Source organism: Rosa rugosa, chromosome 5 (assembly GCF_958449725.1).
Source record: "Rosa rugosa chromosome 5, drRosRugo1.1, whole genome shotgun sequence".
Lineage (NCBI taxonomy): Eukaryota > Viridiplantae > Streptophyta > Magnoliopsida > Rosales > Rosaceae > Rosa > Rosa rugosa.
In genome coordinates, this window is record NC_084824.1 from 317,448 (window position 1) to 341,869 (window position 24,422).

A 24,422-nucleotide genomic window follows, 5' to 3' on the forward strand; every position below is an offset into this window, starting at 1 on the left:
AAAATTTCCAATCTGATAATGCAAAACGAGGGAATTAGCTTGTAGGAATTATGAAATCCTCACTTTCAATTAAATTCCATCATTTTTTCCCTCATCCAAACACACTCTAAGGGATTATTTCCCTAATACCCAATTAATTCTTTTTTTATTCTTTTTATTTATTTTTGAGACACTTTTGCCCTCTCCTTCTTTGTCACTTAGAGAGAGAAGTGATAAGAGACCTTGCCGGACTCCGGTGACTAGTGGCCGGCAGCGAACTCCGGCGACCGGTGACCGGAATTGGTGATCGGATTCCGGCGTTTAATTTTATTACCCCCTAATAATACCTAGTAATCATATTATTGCCCCCCAATAAACTTGTTATCGGGGATCAATAATTAGTGAAAAATGAAGATGTTTTGAATTTTGAAAGATTTCGGAGGTTTATCTAAATAAATAATTTTATTATTGCCTCCCAATAATCTTATTATTGCCCCAATAAACATTTTATTGTCCCTCAGTAATCTTATTATTGCCCTCCAATACTCATATTATTGCCCCAATAATCATATTATTACCCTCCAATAATCATATTATTGCCCTCAAATGAACCAAAATGAATACACTACAGACACAATTGATCAATTTATATGTTCAATTGTAAACGTTCACTTTTTTTTTCCTTCCCCATTCTCGGAGCTCTTCCCATCGAAATCAGAAAAAAAAAAAAAAAAAACCATCGAAATCAGAAAAAAAAAATCATCTGAATTTTTCTCCGGCCACCCACGCTTCCCCTGTGGACACCCATGCTCCTCCAACCCAATTCTGGCATGATTCCGGCGGGACCGCCTTCGTCTTCTCCAGTCGCTCACCTGCAGCCCATCTCCGACCGGTCCCAGCCCCGACGCAGCCCATCTCCAGGTCCTCTTCTCCAGTCGCTCACCTGCAACCCATCTCCGACCGGTCCCATCTCCGCCTTCGTCTTATCCAGGTCCTTTTCTCCAGTCCCTCACCTGCAGCCCATCTCCGACCGGTCTCAGTTTGGTGTGGTTCCGGCACCGCAACTGGATGGGAGCTTCAGATCGGTGATCGGTGATTAAGGGTGGTCGGCACCAGATCAGTGATCGGCACCAGATTGGTGATCGGCACCAGAACGGTGTTCGGCGATTGACGGTGGGCTTGAGGTCGACGAAGATGGGGCTTGGGATGTGCTAGTCGGCGCCGGGCTCGAGGTCGACGAAGAAGGTGTTGAAGGCGTGGTCGCCACTGCCGGCTGGAGAGAGAGAGAGAGAGAGAGAGAGAGAGAGAGAGAGAGAGAGAGAGGGAGAGAGAGAGAGAGTCCAGGAGTAGAGAGAGTATGAGAGGAGAGAGATTTGTGCGTTTCAATTTGATTAATAGGGGCAAAACTGTCAGTAGATGTTGAATTGGGTAAATGAGGTTAGAAAACTCTTAGTGGAGCAAGTGGGCAATTTTTAAGCTGAAATTGGGTAAGTGGTCACGGCCCCAAAAAAAAAAACATGGGTGGAAATTTAATGGACAATGATCTAAGATAAATAACAAACACTTATTTTAACAAAATGTCATTGGCAAAGAATCTCAAAACATAAAATATGTTTTTAGCAATAAAAATTCGTCGGCAAAATGTACTTACATAAAATATGTAGTTGGTAGCAAAAACTCATCGACAAAGGGTCTCAACCATAAAATTCACTTATGATGACCACTATTTGTCGATAATAATTTAAAATATAAAAAACCCTTTTGCAACTGAAATACAGATTGGATCTCAAAAAAAAAATCTTTTAGGGAGGGGCCATATCCAAGTTACTCTTGGTCAATGAGTGATAGCTCACCCGCCACCATTTTTGTACCAAAAAAAAAACAACACAATCCCAGCGTAGGTGGGTAATAAATGCATATGAGAAGTAAGCTTATATAGAGAGTACGAGGCTTGACTGCTTCCTTGTTTACCATGTGGGATTGGTGTGTATCAAATGTGGAGATGACTCTTATTGGGAACAGTTGTTCAACGAGCGCGTGAGGGCACATCCCAGCGTGGCTGGACCTGAGTCCACATCAAGTTGAAAGCCCTACTTCCGACGCACTCGAAAGTTACTCTGACAGGACTGTAGGGTGACCAGAACAGTATAGCGAGTGCCGATTAAACTTGGCAATAGGTTGTTCGTACAACCGGTGAGCATAAATATGTTGATGATGACTTCGAAGGTAAAACAACATTTGTGGGTAAGGAAAGAATAAGAGGACGGGTCAATGGGTTGATGGTTAGCCCATCAGTGACAGTCGAAAGTGGAAGCCCAAGAAGATGGAAAATCCGGTTCGGAGTTCGAAGCGGGGCGGGTGTGTGAAAGCCAGCGTGGCAATGGCAGGTAAGGCAATCATGTGCAGAGTTGATAAGAAACCCTGCAGTGCAATCCCAAATTCCCAATATCCTATCCATCAACTCAACAACACCCAGCCTTGAAACCCAAACCAAGCTCTCTTCTCAAACATCTAATCTTTTGCAATGGAGGCTCTTCCTAGCTTTGCACGAGTTGGGTCCGTCTCTGTTGTTGACTTCTCTTTACCATCCCTCAAGACTCGAGCTTTCCCAAATTGCATCAGAAAACAAAGCCTGGGGATCACACGAGCCTCTGTCGCAGTTGAGACTCAGAATCCCAAAGTGGCTCTAATCAAAATTGGCACCAGAGGAAGGTACACTTAATTCATCTTAATTTTCCTCCTTCTGCCTCTCAAAATATAACATGACTTTGGTTGTGGAGCTAGGTTTTAAGCTAAATGTATCATCTTTATGCTATGATGATGTATTTCTAAATCTTGTGCCTTCATTTTCTGTTTTTTGGTGGAGGATTATTCATGCTCTTTCTGTAATATAGGATAGCCCACTAGCACTTGCTCAAGCTTATCAGACAAAAGACAAGCTCGTTGCATCGCATCCCCAGCTAGCTGAAGAGGGGGCAATTGAAATCGTCATTATCAAAACTACTGGTGATAAAATACTAAGCCAACCCCTTGCAGACATAGGCGGGAAGGGACTGTTCACTAAGGAAATCGATGAAGCTTTGATAAATGGTGATATTGACATTGCGGTACACTCGATGAAAGATGTACCTACTTATTTACCAGACAAGACAATTTTGCCCTGTAACCTTCCCCGTGAGGATGTTCGTGATGCATTTATATGCTTAACCGCATCCTCACTGGCAGAACTGCCAGCTGGGAGTGTTATTGGTACTGCATCGCTTAGAAGAAAGTCGCAGATACTCCATAGATATCCCTCCCTCAAAGTAAGCTACCATATTCCTTCAGATTTACGAGATTGGATGCTAGTTTATTCCATATATATGATTTGAAGTTTAATAGGCCTACTTCATTGGGACAGAGCATGAAAGCCAACATACTCTTTGGAGCTATGTGTTAGTTTGGAAAGTCATATACCCGTGTTTGCTACTCATAGGCACTAATTTTCAATATTGAGCTTCTGAAAATGTTTGGTTACCTCTCAGTCATGTTCTTGTTTATATCATCTTGCAGGTGGAGGAGAACTTTAGGGGTAATGTCCAGACTAGATTGAAAAAGCTTAATGAGAAGGTAGTCCAGGCTACCTTATTGGCATTAGCTGGGCTCAAACGCCTAAATATGACAGAGAATGTAACTTCCATTCTCTCACTAGATGAAATGCTTCCCGCTGTTGCCCAAGGGGCAATTGGAATTGCCTGCCGAAGCAATGATGATAAAATGGTGTGTTTCAATTTCTCTGTTCCATTGTGGACCTAACATTTTGAATGATGTTGTCGCTTTTGTATCAGTTGAGTCATGGATAAAGGGAAGCTGATATGAACTCGTAGCTGTGAATATGTGTTTAGCTAGAAAATCATGAATGAAGCAATTTTAGTTGAACAAATAATAATTTGGAATAATGAGACTTACTGGTTGCAGGTGGATTGAGTATGTGGAACATATTGAGTCTTCAAAATGAGATAAATGGACACTGTAATACTGTATTGGCATGAATCTTTCCTAAAGGATCGATCATAGAGGTTAACAAACACATCATCTTGTCATAGTTTACCAGTAACTTGGATCAATTTATGTGGAAAGAACAACAATTCATCCATGTGATCCGTCAGTGAGGACCATAATGGTTGCCTTCTAATCTTGCACTATACCTTACCATGTTATCTTTCATTTCCTGGTTGCAGGCTGAGTACATAGATAAACTGAATCATGAAGAAACAAGACTAGCAGTTGCATGTGAGAGGGCATTTCTTTTGACCCTGGATGGGTCTTGCCGAACTCCTATTGCTGGATATGCCAGCAAAGATGCTGATGGTAACTGCATATTTAAAGGCTTGGTAGCTTCCCCTGATGGAACCCGCGGTATGCTCTTGCTCATTCTTTGATGACAATGCACTCGGTTGTCTTTATTTGTTCATTGCTTAATCACCAATTAGAATAATCTTGGCAGTAATTAATTATACTTCCTTCGTCTGTGTTATTTTCAGTACTTGAGACGTCTAGGAAAGGCCCATACGCTTATGAAGAGATGATGGAGATGGGTAAGGATGCAGGGCAGGAACTTCTTAAACTGGCAGGTCCTGGTTTCTTTGGTTGTTAAAGCGAAGAGGACTGACAATTTATAGTAGGGAAAAGAAAGCAGTGGAAACCTACAGTTTCTCCTCCTCTGCATCCAATTTTAGCAGTAGGGTTTCTTTATCTTTGGATTAGTATTTTTTTTAATTTTTTTTTGTTGCTAGATGGCTGTTTTTGAACAAGGATGATTGTTTCAGTGATGTTGTATATTAAAATTTAGAAGAGAAGTCAGTCACTCAATAGGCATAGGGAAAATTTTGATGGTGTAATCTGACTATCTGAGTTCATTAATGGAGAAATTTTGCAATTTCTCTCTCGGTCTTTCAGACTACACAGAAGCTAAGGAAAAAAAAAAAAAAAAACAGATTCTGCGATGTTTTCTTTTTACTAATTTGGAAGTCACAGATGGACAATGTCGCTGAAGACTTGGATTCTGACTAGTAAAAATTAAAGTCTCTAAACCTCTATAGGTCAGAGACTCAGCAAGTTTATGACATGGACGCAAATTTTTTGCTCGTCTTTCGTTTTGCAGCCTGTGAGGAACACTGGCATTACCCCTTGCTTTTGTGTAACAGGTTTGTTTATGGCTAGAAATAGAGCCAAGCAGAGGGAGCATGTGTTAGGTTACATTGTGTTGATTGAAATAGTTTTACGTATTAGTTATTTCAGAAAAATAGACTCGGGAGGCCCCCTGAAATCCTGTCTCTGTACTGTATATGGCACATCTCATATATCTATTTAAAGGTTCAACCGAAACATAAATTAGATAAATGCAATGTTGGACAAAAATAAATAATTGACCTCCAAAGCTTAAAGAAGAGAAGCTGCAAATCTAACGAGTTAGAAAATAGAACCGATTAAATGTACGCATAGGTCCTTGTGTACTTTATTAATGTACTGAAATTAACTTGTGAAGGAAAAATACAAACTAAAAATGAAAGGGGCTAGGAACACAATACAAAAAGATAAACTAAAAAGTTTTCCATCACAAAAGCCAGAACAGGGTACCAACAATTTATTATAACTTCCTGTAGAGAGTCGGGGTCTTAACCATCTTCCAATGAGGATTTCTATGACCTCGCTGGCAATTATGTAGCTTAAATCTTATTCAGTAACTCCAGCAAGCAAAGAGCAGAACAACTCTAGATTATTTGTTAAAGTTTCTTCCTCCTTATCGTATGTTTCTATACATCTTATCAGCATCTCAGCATTATCTTGAAAGGGGATAGTACCAAAAAGGCTTTCTTGAACAAGGCACTTCACTGCGCTTGTTGCTTGAAACGAAGTAGCCAGAACCGTTATACATTCATCCTATTCATTTACAGGAAAATTAAAATAAAATAAAATTAAACTCATACTACCAGAAATATAATAATAATAATAACACTTACAAAATAAATAACGAAGCAGTACCACTGGCGCTGGAGTTCCTGCATCATATTGTGAAAGATTAGAATGACTGTAATAATGAAGTGAGTATCAAACAGAAAGTAAATCCATAACAATATTTGCATGAGAAGCTTGATTTATTTACTCACATATAAGTTTTCAAATTTGTCAATGAAATCATCATAATTGCTTGAAAATTCTTCCTGCACACAATAAGCAATATTAGCAGAGGCAGAAGAATCAGCTCTTGCATAACACAGCCTCTAGAACTGTTCGAACATCAAACAAAAGCTTTACTCAAGAAAGTCTAAAATCATAAGATCTCTCGTAACAACTCAGAGAAACTTTGAATAACACAAATCAAAAAACTTCAACTTACTTTAAAATGGAAGGAAATTTATGCCTACCTCACTCATCCCGTCTGGTTTCTCTATCTTTATCACATCACAATAGATTTGTTGGAGCAATATTGGTTTAACCTGCAATCGAAAGATTGTGGACTTGAATGAGAAAATTAAATCAAAATGATCTTGTGCTAAAAAGAAAAACTGTCAGTTGATTAAGTTGTGTGTTCAACTTAAAATAAAAAACTAAATGTATATGTGATTAATACTCATCCTGCGACAAGTACATTACAGTAAAAGAGAAAGAATTACATTGGCAGATAATGAATGAAACAAAACCTGGCTAACTTAGCGACTAAAATTATTGTGAACATATAAAATAGCTCATTTGTTATACTAGATAAGAAAGCAATGATAAAAGAATTCCTAGCCCATTGTGCGCTCAGACCACATGCTAGAACACCGAGAGCATTCCTAGCCCTTTCAATGATATATTCGTCCCTGTTTCCAGGATCATTTTACACTCATCCTGCACATAATATTATAATTAAATAAGAGGTTTTCCAAGAAGATTTTTCCCAGTACCAAGTCCTTTGGGTTGTCAATAAGAGTTTTTGTAAAAAAAAAAAAAAAAAAAAAAGGGAGATTTATCATGGGATACCTCATTCATTCTGCAGGTTAGGCCATGAGATGCAAAGACGGGTTCCACCTCTTCCTTCCACACTTTGTTCAGATCCTCTGCAAGAGATCATAGGTGAGACTGTGAGTATTTTTTTTCTTTTTCTTTGTTCAGATCCTCCGCAAGATATCATAGATGAGAACGTAATCTTTTCACCTATATAAGACACACACTGATTGTACAAGATCCAACCTTGCAGATCTTGTACAGCAATACCCAAGATACACACACACACACCCATTAACATATGTTATAACTATTTCTAGTCAATATCCAGATGCAAATATTGCCAAAATTAAACAACAAACACATAATGGCACTCAAGCCTGTAATACCCGAATTCGACCTGCATATTGTTCTAAACAAACGTATGCGTCTGTCTGTTCCCAAACTTTATATATATTCACAATTAAAAAAACAAAGAAACTAAAGTTAAGAGGAACAATAAGAACTAGAGATCGAGGAACGTACTATAGATATGATCTTTCGAGAATATCAGATTATAAGTCGGCTTGTTCATCCTTTCCAATCGAAACCCTGAATTGACATGCAGATAAAATATAAAGGAATGATCATGGACTTTGATTTGTACATAAGGCCCGTATTTAATAAGCGCACACAAATAGATGCGGCCCGGTAGCCAAGGCCCATGTTTCTTTGATCAAGGACAAATAATAATAGGGGCCGTGACCACTTACCCAATTTTAGCTCAAAAATTGCCCACTTACTCCACCAAAAGTTTTTTAACCCCATTTATCCAATCTAACAGTGTTTGACAGTATTGCCCTCATTTTAATTAACAAATTACACTCATATCTCTCTCTCCTCCCCCTCATCGATTTCTCTCTCTCTCTCTCTCTTTCTCTCTCTTTCTCTTACCTCGTCTCAGTCTCAGTCTCAGTCTCAGTCTCTCTCTCTCTCTCTCTCTCTCTCTCTCTCTCTCTCTCTCTCTCTCTCTCTCTCTCTCTCTCTCTCTCTCTCTCTCTCTCTCTCTCTCTCTCTCTCTCTCTCTCTCTCTCTCTCTCTCTCTCTCTCTCTCTCTCTAAGCCACCACTCCACCGTCGATGTCGGCCTCCACCGCCGCCGCTCTGTCCCACCGTCGGACCACCACAGGATGACGCCATCCAACTCCACGATCCCAACCCCTCTGGGCTTCGCTGGTTTTGTTCGTCAGATGTCCGGGAAGCTCCGAAGCTCCACGCCTGAATCGGGTCTGGGCTTCGCTGGTTTTGTTTGTCAGATGTCCGGGAAGCAACGAAGCTCCACGCCGGAATCGGGTCTGGGCTTCGCTTGCAAGTCTCGGACGACGTCAAAACTGTGGTCTATTGGGGGGCAATAGACAGATTATTGCCCCCCAATAATTTCTTAACTGTGGTTAATTAATCACTGAAATTAGAGTTTTGCCTTATGTTGTTTTGAGTTTATTAAAAGAAGAGAAGATGCAAATCTAACAAGCTAGAAAATAGGACCGATGAAATGTACGCATACGTCCTTGTGTACTTTATTAATTTACTGAAAATAACTTGTGAAGAAAAAAATACGAACGTACTAAAAATGAAAGGGGCTAGGAACACAATACAAAAAGAAAACTAAAATGTTTGCCATCACAGAAGCCAGAACAGGGTACCAACAATTTATTATAACTTCCTGTAGAGAGTCAGGGTCTTAACCATTTTCCAACGAGAATTTCTATGACCTCGCTGGCAATTATGTAGTTTAAATCTTATTGACTTATTCACTAACTCCAGCAAGCAAAGAGCAGAACAACTCTAGATTATTTGTTAAAGTTTTTTCCTCCTGATCGTAATTTTCTATACATCTTATCAGTATCTCAACATTATCTTGAAAGGGGATAGTGCCGAAAAGGCTTTCTCGAACAAGGGACATCACTGCGCTTGTTGCTTGAAACGAAGTAGCCAGAACCGTTATACATTCTTCCTATTCATTTACAGGAAAATTAAAATAAAATAAAATTAAACTCGTACGACCAGAAATATAATAATTATAATAAAAAATACATAATTAATAATAATAATAACAACACTTACAAAAAAAAGAACAAAGCAGTACCACTTGCGCTGGAGTTCCTGCATCATATTGTGAAAGATTAGAATGACTGCATCAAACAGAAAGTGAATCCATAAGAATATTTGCATGAGAAGCTTGATTTATATACTCACATATAACTTTTCAAATTTGTCGATGAAATCATCATAATTGCTTGAAAATTCTTCCTGCACACAATAGGCAATATTAGCAGAGGCAGAAGAATCAGCTCTTGCATAACACAGCCTCTAGAACGTACTATTCTAAACAAAAGCTTTACTCAATAAATTCTAAAATCAAAAGGTCTCTCGTAACAACTCAGAGAATCTTTGAATAACACAAATCCAACAACTTCAACTTACTTTGAAATGGAAGGAAATTTATGCCTACCTCACTCATCTCATCTGGTTTCTCTATCTTTATAGCATCACAATAGATTTGTCCGAGCAATATTGGTTTAACCTGCAATCGAAAGGTTGTGGACTCAAATGAGAAAATTAAATCAAAATAGCACAAGATTGTTCAAAAGGAAAAACTATCAGTTGATTAAGTTCCCTGGTGTGTTTTTTTTTTATAAAAAAAAAAAAAAAAAGTATATGCGACGATGCGACAAGTACTGTTGCAATAAAAGAGAATGAATTGCATTGACAGATAATGAATGAAACAAAACCTGGCTAACGTAGTAACTAAAATTATTGTGAACATATAAAAGAGCATTTGTTATACTAGATAAGAAAACAATGACAAAAGATCTGTTGTCAGTACCCATTGTGTGCTCAGACCACATGCTAGAACACAGAGAGCACGCCTAGCCCTATTAATGATATCTTCGTCCTCAGTATTACCTGTTTCCAGGATCATTTTACACTCATCCTGCACATAATATTATAATTAAGTAAGAGATTTCCAAGAAGATTTTTCACAGTCCCGAGTCCTTTGGGTTGTCAATAAGAGTTTTTGTAAAAAAAAGAAAAGAAAAAGAAATGGGAGATTTATCATGGGATACCTTATTCAATCTGCAGGTTAGGCCATGAGATGCAAAGACGGATTCCACCTCTTCCTTCCACACTTTGTTCAGATCCTCTGCAAGAGATCATAGGTGACACTGTGAATATTTTTCTTTTTCTTTTTCATTGTTCAGATCTCCGCAAGATATCATAGATGAGAACATAATCTTTTCACCTATATAAGACACATACTGATTGTACAAGATCCAACCTTGCAGATCTTGTACAGCAATACGTACCCAAGATATATATATACCCATTAACATATGTTAAAACTATTTCTAGTCAATATCCAGATGCAAATATTTCCAAGATTGAACAACAAACACAGTATGGTACTCAACTACTCAAGCCTGCATTATTCATAAAGTAATACCCGAATTCGACCTGCATATTGTTCTAAACAAACGCATGCGTCTGTCTGTTCCCAAACTTCATATATATTCACAATTACAAAAACCAAGAAAGTAAAGTTAAAAGGAAGACTAAGAACAAGAGATCGAGGAACGTACTAGAGACATTATCTTTCGAGAATACCACATTATAAGTCGGCTTGTTCATCCTTTCCAATCGAAACCCTGAATTGACATGCAGATAAAATATAAAGGAATGATCATGGACTTTGATTTGTACATAAGGCCCGTATTTAATAAGCAAACACAAATAGATGTGGCCCGGTAGTTAAGGTCCATATTTCTTTACCCTGAGATCAAGTTATTATTTTAAATTTTACAGCATCTCGAAGGTAATATAATCAATGACAATTGATTGGAAGACACATACATGCGGCCCGGTAGTGATTTGATCAAGGACAAATTATTATTATAAATTTTACAGCATCTCGAAGGTAATATAATCAATGACAATTGATTGGACAACCATAAAAGATCAATACCAACCTGTTGAAGTCATCGTTGTTCTTTAGTCTCTACGTCTTCTCTAAGAATATATGTATTGCTTGGTGATTCATATAATAGGGATCTAGGGTATTTATAGGCATACAAGTTTCCCATAAAGGAAACTTAGCCCTAATTACTTTAGGATAATTAATTTTCCTCGATACAAAAGGAAGTAGGTATTCTGGATCGGAGAGTTTGCCAAAGTCATCCATTACTTTTAAATGCCAATTCCGGAGAGTAATGCCTTTTATTTTAAAAGCTTTTGACAACTCTGATTTACTTTCTATAAATGAATCATCATCCCTTTTCAAAGGTTTTCTGGGATTATAATGAACATTATAGATGTTATCACCTACAGATGTTGTTTGCTTCCATCTTTTGCCACACTTGCTGCAGGTGCATTAATTAGGTTCAGTAGATTAGGATGCTTTTGGTTGTTGCCTTGTTGGGCAGCCAATGAATGCAAGAGATTAATATTTAGGAACTGCAAAAATTAGGATCATCTTTCAAAGACCGGAATGAATTACAACACTTAGTAGCGGTACTTGGTGGAGTAATGCTTGGGAGCAATCATTAAACCACCCCTTCCTTGCACCACGTTACACTGTCTCCACAAATCCACAATGTCAATGAACTCGTGCTTGTCTTTGAGAGCTCAGTTAATCTCAAATACTTAAATGAGAGTAGATAAATTTTCATTCACAAATTTTCTCAACTGCAATGTTTGACAAAGCAGAGAAATCGAAATAAGATTGAATCTTGATCAATCTTTCTATTAATTAGTAATTAGAATCTTTCTATATAATCTTTATAATATGCTTTTTTATTAGAGTTTTTCTATTAGAACCTCCAAATTTACTCACTAGCTAGACCTCTTAAGTTTTTTACACCTCCTACTATTTTTTTTTTAAAATAAATTTTTAAATACTAAATTTACTCACTAAACCTCACCTAAATTCTTTAAATAACCGAGACACACCATTGTGGTACAAAATTATTCTTCTTCTCATAGAAAATCTTCAACTAGGGTCGACTAAACTCATTGGCTTAACTAAACAGGACGGAATCCATCAACGTACGGGAATTTACTATCATACCAGTATAGGATTTTCCTAAAGGTCATAGGCCATTAGATAATCGTTGGTGGATGGTTATATTGATCAATCTCTAAACATCTGCAAAGCACTTGTGTTGTAAACTGTCAATAATACTTATATTTTAGACAACAAGTTGGGAATTGGAAGATTTCAACATCAAAGTGATACAATTTGACCTGCAATGAGCTCGTTATTGATTTCCTCCTTCCATAGTCAAGTTGCTTATGCTTTTTTCTGTTTTTTTTTTCTTGTTTGAGATTATTGTTTGATTGTTGTTCTCTTTCATCTGGGGTGGATGTAATTATTGCTTGATTGAAATTCTCTAAAAGATCAAAACCCAGTCCTCAGGACCTTCTCCTCAGGAGAGATAACAGAGTTTTTTTTTTTTTAATCAAGGAAATAACTTTATAGATAGAAACTCAATAGAGTTGGGTTACAATCATATTGTAACACATCCAGATAGCATTCGTGGAGTGTTATCAAATTTCTAGAAATTTGTTTTAGCCTAAGGCCAGAGCAGACATTACATACTCTTCCGCTGCCAAATACAGACAGAACAAGAAGATGTGGTAGTACCCATGGTGGTACATAGAGATAGGTCCACTCATTTGATGTTTCATGCTCCGCCATTATAGAATAGCTTGAATCCTCCTTTAGTACTACTCCAGAAGATCCAATAGTATCACTGATGCCAAACATACTCGGATTCTGTTTGAGTAAACCTCCAGGATCCCAAATACGATACCCTAGAGAGTCAGAGTCCATCAATTGGGCCCAAAGATAGCTTGAGTCCAACATAGAGCCCATAGCTGAGTCCACTTCCAAGCCCATATCCAATTAGGCCCCAAAACTGTGCTATGTTTGGGCACCCAGATTGGTTTGGGCCTGAACACGGACTTGGGCCCCAAAATTGATTTGGGCACCCAACCACAGAAGGGCACCCAATCTGCAGCCTCACTGTCACTGCCTCTCCCGTCCGTACACCTCACCTTCGTTGCCACTAATACTGCACAGTCAGACTCGTGGGTCGGCTCAATGCTCCCCTCCCTGATCTGCCTCACAACCTCAGGCAGTAGATTCATAGCAAGACCGGCCTGCCATGCCATTGCCAATGTTGTCAATCTTCTCACTGACCCTGCTGACCCTGCAAGACGTTGCACACCGCCTGTCACCGCCTTGGTCTCAGTCGACGCATAATGACATGCCGCCTCATCCATCAAACCAGCCCAAACGAATCCGACCGGATCTCCATTCCTGGACCGCTGAGACTTGAAGATTCCGTTGTGACCGACCGGAGATTTGAGTCTCCCTCTCCTCGGTCTGATTCGCACACCTGGATCCCAAGTGCGCCAATTCCCGATCTCGATCAGATCTGCCTGGCAATCCCCCTTATTCTCATCGAGTTTCCATGATCGAGGAGTTGGGCATGGTTGAGCGATCGCTGGAAAAAAGCGGCACTGGAGTGCAGGTACTAGACCGCAGAGCGTGGAGAACCAGTCACCACTTAGGGCGGAGACCAGAGGCGGTCGCCGGAATGGAGAACCATAGCCCAGGCGGCTAGGTTTTGGAGAGAGCCACAGTCTCATTTTTCTTTTTACAGTAAAGTGTATAGACACAAGTTATTTTTCAATAAATTGGAGAGATAACAAAGGTTATGATTGATTTAAAAGATAAAAAGAAGGAATGAAGTGGACCAATGAGAATTGTGTCACATATGCCACGTAAAATGACGGAAATATAGAAAAATTTCTCATTAATTAGGACTAGGCAGGTAAGAAGTTCAATTCCCCTCCCTAATATAACTAAAAGTAAAATTAAAAAGAAAGAAAGAGATGATTAGTGAAGAGGTCAGGCAGCTAGCAGCAGAGGACAAAAGCCAAAATAAATCAGTACGTGTTTAAGGAAAACTGAAATTGGGAGAGAATTGTTGTGTCGTGCTTTCATTGATAATATGGGCCTCTTTATATAGAGGATTACAAGACATAGAATCAGAGTTGTACAAGGAAAGATAATCGTACAATTAATCGGATATCTATGAATATCTCCGAAAATATCTCTAATTCTAAACGCTATTACAACTAGGTCAAATAACCTAGAGTTTGGGCCAGACACATATTCTGGATTTACTTGAACACTCCCCCTTGTGTCACCCAAACGTGGTGCTCCTCTCGTTGTCTCATTAAAAACCTTGTCGAGTAACAAAAACCCTGTGGGACAAAAATAACCTCGGTTGAATGGAAAAAAGAGCACAACACACCATTCACGTTTCGAGACCATACATGTAGACATCTCCCCCTGATGACAACGGTCATGGGAGTTCAGATAACTTCCGCAAACGATGCTACCAACATGTTTCTCGAAAGTGGAATTTAGGCAATGACTTAGTCAGCAAGTCTGCCGTACTGTCCTTAGATCGAACCTAGTTCACTTTGATCTTGAGGAGAGTCTGTTGTTGCTGATTATACTTGGTGTTGTCGCTTTTGATGTAGCCTTACTTCATTTGTTCAAAACAAGCAGCATTATCCTAAATGCTCGTAGGCTCATATGTGGTAGACTTCAAACCACAATTGTTCGAACATACGTAATTATGGATCCAATCCATATAGATTCACGAACTACTACGTGAAGAGCAATAATCTCTGCATTGTTCAAAGATATAGCGACTAGGGTCTGTTTTGTAGACCTCCAAGATATCACGGTCTTTACCCATGGTGAACACTTAACCAGTTTGGGAATGACATTTGTGTGGGTCAGAGAGATACCCAACATCAGTAAAATCTTCCAAAACACATGTTGTTTTGGGATGGGGATATAGGACGCAGGCCAGTGTTGGTGGCGTTCCTGGTGTGTGATGGGTCCAAATCCATCATCTCTTTGTAGGGATAAAACAAGCCCATATCAGTCGTACATATCTAGTATCGAAAGATATCTTTTACATCAATCCAATGTCGTCGCATTGGCGTAGAGCTATACCTTTGCTAACAAGTTCACTACAAATGAGATGTCCGGTCTTGTGCATTGAACTAAGTACAATAATGCGCCTATTGTACTCAAGCAAGGCACTCCTAGCCTGCCTCTAGCACATCTTCGTCATCATCCTTTGAACGAAGAAGATCATTTTCAGGATCAAGACTACGGACGATCATTGGGGTGCTTGAAGGCTTGACCTTGTCAAAATGCCTAAGCATCTATCAACACGATGCTCAAGTTTCAAACCGAGACATAATCGTGTTCTCCCAAAATCCTTCATCTCAAACTCGGATTTCAAGTGTTCAGCGGTTTCCCTTAACTCTTTAAGGGCTTCCAATGAAGATCATGTCCAACATGAACCGCGATAGAATCCGAAACTTATTATGGAAACGCGCGGGCTTATTCCTTCCCAATCAAGTAGTCACTTTTAGCGAGTGTTTCAACCTTATTGTGAACGTGCTCCGTGGTCTAGAGCCACTTGACTTGGGTAAATGAAGTTCACCATGAACCTTCATGTATATTCCATATCTAGATCCCCATATAGATACGTAGTGACCACATTTGTAAGCTGCATAATCAGTTATTCTGAAACTACCAAACTGACAGGGTAGTGGAGTGCAATGACATCCATTACGAGAGAATATGTCTCATCGTAGTCGATTCCATGGCGTTTTGTGAGAAGCCTTGCACCATAAGGCGAGATTACCATATCTTTTTCTCAACACACTTTCTAACGAATACCCATTAGTCAATAGGTTTTATGTTAGGAGGTGTTGGCATCACTGGCTCAAAAAACCTTCCTCTTCGTTAGAGAATCCAACTAAACCTGGATCCCATCTTTCCATTTAGGCCAAATTTCTCTACGTTGGCATTCATTCATCAACGGAGCGTGGTTCGATATCATCAGACTCAACAAACTCATGCGCAAATACATCATCAATTGATGGAGTTTCTATCCCACATCTCACGTACACTAGTGTAATTTTCAAAGAGCTCTATATTCTCAGGAATAGGTTCTGACGTTGAGGCATCCCCTAACGATAACCATAACCCGGAAGATTCTCATAAGACGGATTTTGAGTGTCGATGATCCAAGGATTAGGTTGTGCCAAAGCATCCTTCGAACCCACGGGCCTCCCACGCATTCTAGCTGGGGTCATGGCCTGTAACGCCAGAGTGCCACTTTCTTTGGCGTTGGCGCCATGCCTACCTCCGTGTAGGGTGGCGCTACCTCCTCTCGTAGGGACATTCATCCTTGCAGGCATATTTGCAGCAGATATGTGTGATCTCGTCACTTTAGTGGGGATCAAGATGAGACATAGTCGGGACAGACCGCGACAATTCCTGTCGTTCATGCTGAACATTCGCGTTCTTATCTCCCCCTAACGATGGGAAGACTGTCTCATCAAAGTGACATCCGCAAATCTAGCGGTAAGGAGATCGCCTTGCAAGGGCATTAAGTGGCGGACGATTGTTGGAGTCTCAAATCCAACTGAGTTGTCCACTCGTTTGTAAGGACCCATCATAGAGCGTTGTGGCTGCGCAATTGGCACATAAATGACACACTCAAATATGTGTAAGTATGATATTTGTACCCAATCACTAGCTGTAACGCAAAGGTAGATTGAGTGGCAGTGGGTCGTAGACGAATTAGCATAGCTGCATGCAATATTGCATCACCCCAAGCGGATATAAGGAGATTGGTGCTCATTACCAATGTCCAGACTACCATCGTAGTCTTTTCCGCGAGACTATTTGGGTGTGTTCATGGGAATTTAATGTCCAACATCAGTCCCAATGCAATAACTATTTCGATGTAAACTCTCTAGCATCATCAAGTCTAATTGACAGAATAGGATGATCCGGGGAGTGAGCCCGTTGTTGTATGATATGTGCTAGGAATGTAGCATAAGCAGCATTACAAGTGGACAATGGCATAACACGTGACCAGCATGTTTGCGTGTCAACTAACATCATGAGATATTTAAATGTCCGCAAGTTGGTTGAACTAGTCCACAGAATCCTCACGGATTCTATGTAAGAACATAATGAGTATTTTTATATCCTTTGCATAGGACGGTCTCAGTCGAAATTTCCCTAAGGAACAGGCTTTGTAAAACAAGCGAGAGGCTTTAGAAGTAACCAATGAGGATTTTGGTTGGGCCTGAGCGTCTGAAACGCTATTTGAAGCAAATTGATAATTGCAGCGTCACCTGGGGCGCCATCACCATGATGGATGCCATCCATGGTGTCATAGATAGGGACTGCGCCAGCCCTAGGCTGGTGGTGGACGGAGGCGGTGCCCTAGGCAGCAGCGTCGGTCACACTTAGTCCAGGAATCAACTTTTGATTCATGCTTCGTTTCGCTCGAGAGAAATGATGTCCATGTGAAGTCTTTAGTAGACGGATCATCATATCATGACCAGGATGACCTATCCTGTCGTGACAAAGCCAATATGTGTCTAAATCCAAGAGATCTTATCTCATAACTTCGTTAGATTTAATAGCTCGAATAGTGACATAGAGTCCACTAGAGAGACACATAAATTTCTCTAAGATGCGCCTTTGTTCGCAATCGTTAGAGGTATTGCAAAGGAACACATTTCTGTTCTCTACATGCGTTTTCGCATGAAATCCGTTGGCTATTCATAGGTGCGATTTGCCCTAGGAGTGTAGAGAGTTTCTGTGACAGTAATCAATGTGCCATTTGGCAAGGGGAACTTGGGCTATTCCATGTCCTCGAATTAATACTGATGGCTCAGCCATCGTAGTCACAAAATCATAGGCTCAGAATCAAAATGGAGTCATAATGAAAAGAACTCAAAATTTTATTCATAAGCCAATGGAGTTACATCATTGTCTCTTTGACCAAAGAAAATCTAATCCAAAATGCTAGCTAATGCAAAACAATGAACGTCGTCTAACTTCTTTCGGTAATTCCAAAATAAATGTGACCAGGTGAGTAGAGAGATGTTGGTGGAGCAAGGCTCGCTTAAGTACCACTAATCTCATAACCTTCCTAGACATCACACTTACTTTGGGTGAACCTTCTTTGAAGAAAGACTAAACCATTGGCATTTACTACAAAAATATATGACAATTGCCTATTACATTTTTTGGAAAAATAAAGACTTAAACAGAATTGGCGATCTATTGATCTCAGCCATATTTGTAGTCTTTAACCTTTCATTCTAGATCATCATCTTGATCTTCTTGTTCCACATCGTGAGCTTCTCTTGCTTCACAATATGCTTTGTAGGCAGTGACAATTTCTTCACGAGCTCTACAAATGTGTGCCCAATGACCGGATACTCCACATCGAGAACATACATCTCTTTGCTCAAACTCCATTTGATTGAGGTGCTTTGAAAGCGTTATTTAGATGGCTCTTAATGTTGGTGGCGCCACCAACATGGCCAGAGGCGTTGCCTCCCTCTCTCTTTCCACGTTGACCTCTTCGGTTCCGTGTTCGCTTATTTTGGCGGTTACCTTCCCAAGTAGAGCGATTATATGGACCAGAACGTCCAGAAATATCCCTAAGATTAGGGTTTTGCTCTTTGTGACCTCTCTTAGGGGGCGCGACTATAATTGGATTCTGGAATATGCTCTGTTTCCACGGATCTCGAATTATAGTTCTTCACAAGGATGTTGTCATGCTTTTCAGCGACATTCATAGCTCCAATAAGCTCATGAAACCTTGTGATCCGTCCTGCAGTAACATTGATTTGATAGTTCTTAGCAACCATCAATGCAGAGACGGGGAAGGTAGAGAGAGTCTTCTCAATCAACATCGCATCTGTGATCTCTTTACCACATAATTTCATTAAGGATTTAATGCGAAGTGCTTCCGAGTTGTAGTCAATAACTGACTTGAAATCACAGAAGCGGAGGCTATGCCATCTCACTTCTAGTTCAGGAAGCATGGAGTCATAGACGTTACCAAATCTTTCTTCGAGTGAGACCCACAACCTTCTGGGGTCTTATTCATTCAAATACTCGTACTGGAGCGAATCATCCATATGACGAGTCATTAGAATGATGGCTTTCGCCTTATTTGCCTCTAAGGCTATTCTATTTGCTTTCAAGCTTGAGCTTGCTCAACAGTTAGCACGTCCTGGGTAGGCTCGAGAATCATATCCAGGATTCCATCGGCCTTGAGATGCTGGTGAATATCACGAACCCACTTGTGATATCCAGAGTCAATTGTTCCCAATGGAGCAAAGTCTAATTTGTTCAGGTTACTAATCCTGAAAGAGAACAAGAAAATGGGTTAGTTTCGGAGCGTAAAAGGCTACCACGAAAACAATAGAATTTCTGAGCGTAATCGCTTCCAAGAAATTAGGAATTTCTGAGTGTAGTCGCTTCCAAGAAATCCGATTCCAAGAGATATTAGATTAGATCAAAACAATGATGTAAGTGGTCGATCATAAATTCTCTACAAACTCTAAGTTTGGAGATCTCAACAAGCTCCAAGCTTGGAGTGAGCACGAACCCCCACAGTTCGGTTTAATTAGGTCTCCCCTATGATGAAGAAAGGGGGGTAGAAGAAGGGAGGTTGCAAGTCCCCGAGAAAAAGAAGAGAAAAACAATAAAATAAATTAAACTTCAAAAACAGAAACTAATAGAACCTTTAAAACATACCTTGGAAAGTGTAAAAAAATTGCCGGAATTTGATTGCCAGAAAAAGTGGCCGGAATTTGATTGCCAAAAAAATTGGCAGAAATTTGGTTGCCGGAGGTGGCCGGAGCTTGGCGGTGGTTGGCCGGAATTTTCTGGCAGTGGGCTGCCCTTCTCCTCTCTTTTCCTTTTTTTTTCTTTCCTTTTCTTTTTCCTAGGCCCAGGCCTGTATTCCTTTTTTTTTCTTTTTTTCCTTTTTTTTCCAGCCTAGGCCTACTGAGGTGTGGCTGTTAACTTCTTCTTCTGGTGACTGGGCCGCATTCCCCTTTCTTTTCTGGGGACGTGGGCGGCGGGCCTTCTTTTCCCTTTCTTTTTTTTTTCTTTTCTTTCTATTTGGGCCGCATCTCTTTTTCCTTTCTTCTGGTTTTTTTTCTTCTTTTCGCTGGCAGAGTTGTTAACGGTCCGGTCACTTTATGGCCGGTTTCTGGGGAGGTGATCCTGGTTCCTGGATGCTGGGGTCAGGTTGGCGTTGGTGGCCAAGTTTGATGATGAAAGACGGTCTGGAAGATTGTGAACCGGGCAGGGATCCCCTTTTTTTCTTCTTGGATGGCTTGTTCGATACTTCCGGTGGCCAGTTCGGTGGTTTTCCGGCCGGTTCCTGTGGTTCCGCCGCCGGTTCTCGAATCCTGGGATTAAGGGCTTCAATATATGTGGCGGTGGTGGCTAGGGTTTGAAGGCTACGAATTTAGGGTTTCAGGGTTAGGGCTTCGTGCTGATAACGTGTTTAAGGAAAACTGAAATTGGGAGAGAATTGTTGTGTCCTGCTTTCATTGATAATAGGGGCCTCTTTAGGATTAATTTCAGTTTAGTACCCTGTGGTTTGGGGGTAACATCATGTCAGTCCTTGCTCTTTCAATTTGATCAGCAACACCCCTGTGCTTTCAATTTCAATCAGCCGTGCCCAAATTTTACTTTTCCGTCCAATTTGAATGTTAACTTTGATTGGATTGACAAAGTAAAATTTGGACGGAACAGTAACATTTAAACGTTAATTTTGACTGGATTGGCTAAGTAAAATTTAGACGGAACAGTAAAATTTGGGCACGGCTGATTGAAATTGAAAGCACAGGGGTGTTGCTGATCAAATTGAAAGAGCAGGGACTGACATGATGTTACCCCCAAACCACAGGGTACTAAACTGAAATTTATCCGCCTCTTTATATAGAGGATTACAAGACATAGAATCAGAGTTGTACAAGGAAAGATAATCGTACAATTAATCGGATATCTATGAATATCTCCGAAAATATCTTTAATTCTAAACCATATTACAACTAGGTCAAGTAACCTAGAGTTTGGGCCAGACACATATTCTGGATTTACTTGAACAATACGTTAATTATTTTCAGAATGGACAGATAAATAGAAGCATAGAGTGACCAAAGTATTCTAAAAGAAAATAAAAATAAAACAAATAATAGAATGATCAAAATGATAGAAATAGCTCAACTGTGCCGCCGACGATAATTAGGCATAAAATCTGAGATAAGAATATTAGTCCGCCTTTTGGTTTCAATTATTACTCCATCCATCTTCGGTTTTATTATATCATCTTCCTTGATCTCAGAAGGTCTACTTCCTGTTGCAATAGCATGAACTGATTTGTCCTTTAAACATGGTCCCAAAATCTCCGCTGCGTCTTCACGAAGGCCAGCATAATTTATATGAGATAAGCGTTCACAAGTATGAGAATCGGGATCATAAACTTGTTGATAAGTGAAAGCTTTTAATTGCTTTCTTGAATTCTTCTAGAATTTTCGGCGTATTTGTTTCAAACTTATCTGCCTCGATTCTAAGCTTGATATTCTTCTTATAAGGAATTATATTGGCGAAAGTTTTCGATTCCTTTATAGCATCGCCAGCTTTCTGAATGCCTATCCCTTGCAAATTTGGTAGGTAGTCACACCCAATCATTATACACATCTCCAGAAGCATCTTTTTCGTAAATGTTCCGTATAAATGATGGTCCTTTAAACGGTCAAATGAGTAGTGCTTACACATTTGAGTGTTTACGTCCAACTTATAGATAACCTGAAAAAATAATAATAATAATAATAAAGTTATGTTTCATCAAAATATTAAGCAATGTAATAATAAAGAAAACATATTATAGTTTTTACAAGTTAACTCACATGTGGACAACCAATGCAATGAGGTCCGAGTCCTCCGTGATAACTGCATCTATTTTACCCTTTATTGTCAAGTATGTTAATTGGGCATCAGCTTCGTAAGGAGCCACAATAAACTCCACACCTTCTTTAGTTAACCACTTCAAAAACCAAAAATATATGTTAACAAAACATGAGATAAAATTTTCTAACAATTAAATCTTATAACAAGTTTAAATCTTCTTTTGACTTTTACCTCGAGTACCCTTTTCCTATCAGGAATGTACATTTTTTCTGGCTTATTATAGTTGACTTTCTTACGTTCATTATCGCGGTCATTATCACCATCACTATCACTATCACACTCATGATCAATATCACTATCAGGATTAGGATCAATATTCACCTCCTTCTTCTTGCTGCTGCCCTCCTTTATCTTTTTCCACAACATCTTTCTGCATTAGAAGGATATAGGAAAATCTATGAGCTGATGCATGACTATATGGACTTACACATTAACCATTATCCCATTATCAGATGATCACCGAGTCCTTATATTGATGAAAACTCAAAAAGCATTCAATATCTATACTAATTAAATGTCTAAATGTTCTAAGAAATATGGATTGCCAACTGAAGTTGAATTAAAACAAAAAAGAGGTAGGAGATACCAACTCACATTTCAGTCTTTCTTGGAGTAGCATTTCCATCGAACACCATCATTGATTTAATTTTAATCCGGTTTAGAAGTTTAAACCTGTCTTCACAATAAGCAATGAAATGGTCTGCATGTCGAAAATTGAGAATGAAATAGATAAATCATTAATAACACATAGTTGTCGACTTATCACCATATATAAGAAAATCAGGATTTTGAGTACAAAGAAAATACGTCTTCTCTTGGACCTTGACGAGAAACTTTTCAGTACTTGAGGATAATTTCTTTTGGTTGGCCTTGAGCATACTTTTGACGGTCCCAAGCCATAAGGTGGCATCAATCCCCACCTTTTTACCGCTCAAGTCCAATTGGTCGAGACGGATGTCTTTTAGAACCGTTGGTCCCAACTGGTCGAACAATGCGTCTGCTCTTTTTACCCCCATCTTCAATCTGTAGAGAAATTTGATTATTTTCTATTTTGTTCTTTTCACAAACACGAAATTTCTGATGGCCATGAAAGCTGAACACCTGAGATTTTATGTCACAAGTTTCATTAATATTTATTGCTACCCTACTCGAACTATTACGTAATTTTTTATGCAGCCATTCCAGTCAACTAGAAGCTAGAAGATATCAGCTTACGTATGTAGTGCATAACCTTGTTATATGAAAAAGAAGAAAAGTAAATACGTTGAAATCGAGTTGGAAGTACTGACCTAAATCCGGTCTCTGATTATCTTAATTTTCTTATGCTATCTTGCCTGAATACCTTGATAGGAACTAAGACTATATATATAGACATACAAGTACTAGGCGCATTGTAGTCCTAATTACATTAGGCATAATTTATTTCCTAATTACTTACCTTGTCTTGAAAGCTAAATAATAAGAAAATCGATGGATTCCTTAAAACAGTAAGTAATGTCAATTGAATTACTTGCAACGCAATTAAGGTAATATGTTCTTGTAATAGGATGGGACTATTGTGACTTAATTACCAAATTCTTTGTTCACCATACAGCATTCAATTTTTAAATTGAAAGTTCCAGGAGGTTAACAAAGGATCGAGGCTTCCAACAACGACATCTTCTTGTCACAGTTTACCAGTAACTTGGATCATTTTATGTGGTCGGAACAACAATTCATCCATGGGATCTGTCAGTGATATCTATATATGTTGAAATGGTTGCCTGCTAAACCTGCACTTTACCTTAACATGTTGTTTTTCGTTTTTTGATTGCAGGGTATGTACATGGATAAACTGAATCATGAAGAAACAAGACTGGCAGTTGCATGCATGTGAGAGGGCATTATTTTGACCCTGGAAGGGTCTTGCCGAACATGCCAGCAAAGATGCCGATGGGAACTGCATATTCAAAGGCTTGGTGGCTTCCCCTATGGAACCCGCGGTATGGTCTTGCATGCTCATTCTTTGATGAAAATACACTCGGTTGTCGTTAATTATTAGCTCATTGCTTAATCACCAATTAGAATAATCTTGGCAGTAATTAATTATACGTCCTTCGTTTGTGTTATTTTCAGTACTTGAGACGTTTAGGAAAGGCCCATACGCTTCTGAAGAGATGATGGAGATAGGTAAGGATCGATGCAGGGCAGGAACTTCTTAAACTGGCAGGTCCTGGTTTCTTTGGTTGTTAAAGCGAAGAGGACTGACATTATAGTAGGGAAACGAAAGCAGTGGATCGAAACCAACGGTTTCACCTCCTCTGCATCCAGTTTTAGTAGTGGGTTTTCTTTATTTATACTAGCATGGGCCTACACACAATGTGTGTAGGGAGTTTTTTTTTTTTTAAAAAAGAGTGGGGATGTAGTTAAAAGTAGTGGGGAGTTTCCTCATAGAAAATTAGAAACTGACTACTTTTATTTTAATTTTGTTTTTATTTTTATTTTATAAATTGACTTTATTATTCCTATTCATTATTTCTGAATTAAATTTT

At 39.3% G+C, this 24,422-nt stretch overlaps 4 protein-coding genes across 9 annotated transcripts; 1 reads left to right on the plus strand and 3 right to left on the minus strand.

The window, feature by feature from the left end:
• The first annotated feature begins 2,320 nt into the window (after window positions 1-2,320).
• Window positions 2,321-4,901, plus strand: LOC133712284 (porphobilinogen deaminase, chloroplastic). The gene is made up of 5 exons (XM_062138390.1): window positions 2,321-2,691; window positions 2,879-3,284; window positions 3,532-3,738; window positions 4,200-4,377; window positions 4,503-4,901. Exons 1-5 carry the CDS (start codon window positions 2,504-2,506, stop codon window positions 4,613-4,615), a joined length of 1,092 nt encoding a protein of 363 aa, XP_061994374.1. The 5' UTR covers window positions 2,321-2,503; the 3' UTR covers window positions 4,616-4,901.
• A 514-nt stretch (window positions 4,902-5,415) lies between these two features.
• On the minus strand, window positions 5,416-7,576 carry LOC133710324 (uncharacterized). 3 transcript variants are annotated; one of them, XM_062136367.1, is made up of 6 exons: window positions 7,474-7,576; window positions 6,985-7,061; window positions 6,387-6,458; window positions 6,129-6,182; window positions 6,004-6,020; window positions 5,416-5,901 (listed from the first exon to the last, which is right to left on the minus strand). In XM_062136367.1, exons 1-6 carry the CDS (start codon window positions 7,520-7,522, stop codon window positions 5,889-5,891), a joined length of 282 nt encoding a protein of 93 aa, XP_061992351.1. In that variant the 5' UTR covers window positions 7,523-7,576; the 3' UTR covers window positions 5,416-5,888. The 3 variants fall into 3 exon arrangements, with proteins under 3 accessions (XP_061992351.1, XP_061992349.1, XP_061992350.1); XM_062136365.1 differs by having other exon boundaries at window positions 5,982-6,020; XM_062136366.1 differs by lacking the exon at window positions 7,474-7,576 and adding an exon at window positions 7,338-7,464 and having other exon boundaries at window positions 5,982-6,020.
• A 1,037-nt stretch (window positions 7,577-8,613) lies between these two features.
• Window positions 8,614-10,674, minus strand: LOC133707734 (uncharacterized). 4 transcript variants are annotated; one of them, XM_062133216.1, is made up of 7 exons: window positions 10,568-10,674; window positions 10,055-10,131; window positions 9,814-9,921; window positions 9,439-9,510; window positions 9,183-9,236; window positions 9,051-9,089; window positions 8,614-8,940 (listed from the first exon to the last, which is right to left on the minus strand). In XM_062133216.1, the coding sequence occupies exons 1-7, from the start codon at window positions 10,614-10,616 to the stop codon at window positions 8,734-8,736; spliced, it is 606 nt and encodes a 201-aa protein (XP_061989200.1). In that variant the 5' UTR covers window positions 10,617-10,674; the 3' UTR covers window positions 8,614-8,733. The 4 variants fall into 4 exon arrangements, with proteins under 4 accessions (XP_061989200.1, XP_061989201.1, XP_061989203.1 ...); XM_062133217.1 differs by lacking the exon at window positions 10,568-10,674 and adding an exon at window positions 10,432-10,549; XM_062133219.1 differs by having other exon boundaries at window positions 8,795-8,940; window positions 9,073-9,089.
• A 10,722-nt stretch (window positions 10,675-21,396) lies between these two features.
• Window positions 21,397-22,907, minus strand: LOC133708996 (exonuclease 1-like). Its single transcript, XM_062134591.1, has 5 exons — window positions 22,688-22,907; window positions 22,486-22,591; window positions 22,063-22,261; window positions 21,842-21,967; window positions 21,397-21,729 (listed from the first exon to the last, which is right to left on the minus strand). The coding sequence occupies exons 1-5, from the start codon at window positions 22,905-22,907 to the stop codon at window positions 21,397-21,399; spliced, it is 984 nt and encodes a 327-aa protein (XP_061990575.1).
• Between the last annotated feature and the right edge of the window lie 1,515 nt (window positions 22,908-24,422).

Excerpts from the sequence above, each read along its gene's own strand:
- LOC133712284 (XM_062138390.1), top strand. The coding sequence starts at position 2,504 with ATGGAGGCTCTTCCTAGCTTTGCACGAGTTGGGTCCGTCTCTGTTGTT. Across the intron at positions 3,285-3,531 it reads ATAGATATCCCTCCCTCAAA|GTGGAGGAGAACTTTAGGGG; the intron begins GTAAGCTACCAT and ends ATCATCTTGCAG. Across the intron at positions 4,378-4,502 it reads TTCCCCTGATGGAACCCGCG|TACTTGAGACGTCTAGGAAA; the intron begins GTATGCTCTTGC and ends TGTTATTTTCAG.
- LOC133710324 (XM_062136365.1), bottom strand. The coding sequence starts at position 7,522 with ATGAACAAGCCGACTTATAATCTGATATTCTCGAAAGATCATATCTAT. Across the intron at positions 7,062-7,473 it reads CTCGAAAGATCATATCTATA|AGGATCTGAACAAAGTGTGG; the intron begins GTACGTTCCTCG and ends GATCTCTTGCAG. Across the intron at positions 6,459-6,984 it reads TAACCTGCAGAATGAATGAG|GTTAAACCAATATTGCTCCA; the intron begins GTATCCCATGAT and ends TTTCGATTGCAG.
- LOC133707734 (XM_062133216.1), bottom strand. The coding sequence starts at position 10,616 with ATGAACAAGCCGACTTATAATGTGGTATTCTCGAAAGATAATGTCTCT. Across the intron at positions 9,922-10,054 it reads TAACCTGCAGATTGAATAAG|GATGAGTGTAAAATGATCCT; the intron begins GTATCCCATGAT and ends TATTATGTGCAG. Across the intron at positions 9,090-9,182 it reads ACAAATTTGAAAAGTTATAT|GAACTCCAGCGCAAGTGGTA; the intron begins GTGAGTATATAA and ends AATATGATGCAG.
- LOC133708996 (XM_062134591.1), bottom strand. The coding sequence starts at position 22,907 with ATGGGGGTAAAAAGAGCAGACGCATTGTTCGACCAGTTGGGACCAACG. Across the intron at positions 21,968-22,062 it reads ATAGGAAAAGGGTACTCGAG|TGGTTAACTAAAGAAGGTGT; the intron begins GTAAAAGTCAAA and ends TGGTTTTTGAAG. Across the intron at positions 21,730-21,841 it reads ACTCGGACCTCATTGCATTG|GTTATCTATAAGTTGGACGT; the intron begins GTTGTCCACATG and ends TTATTTTTTCAG.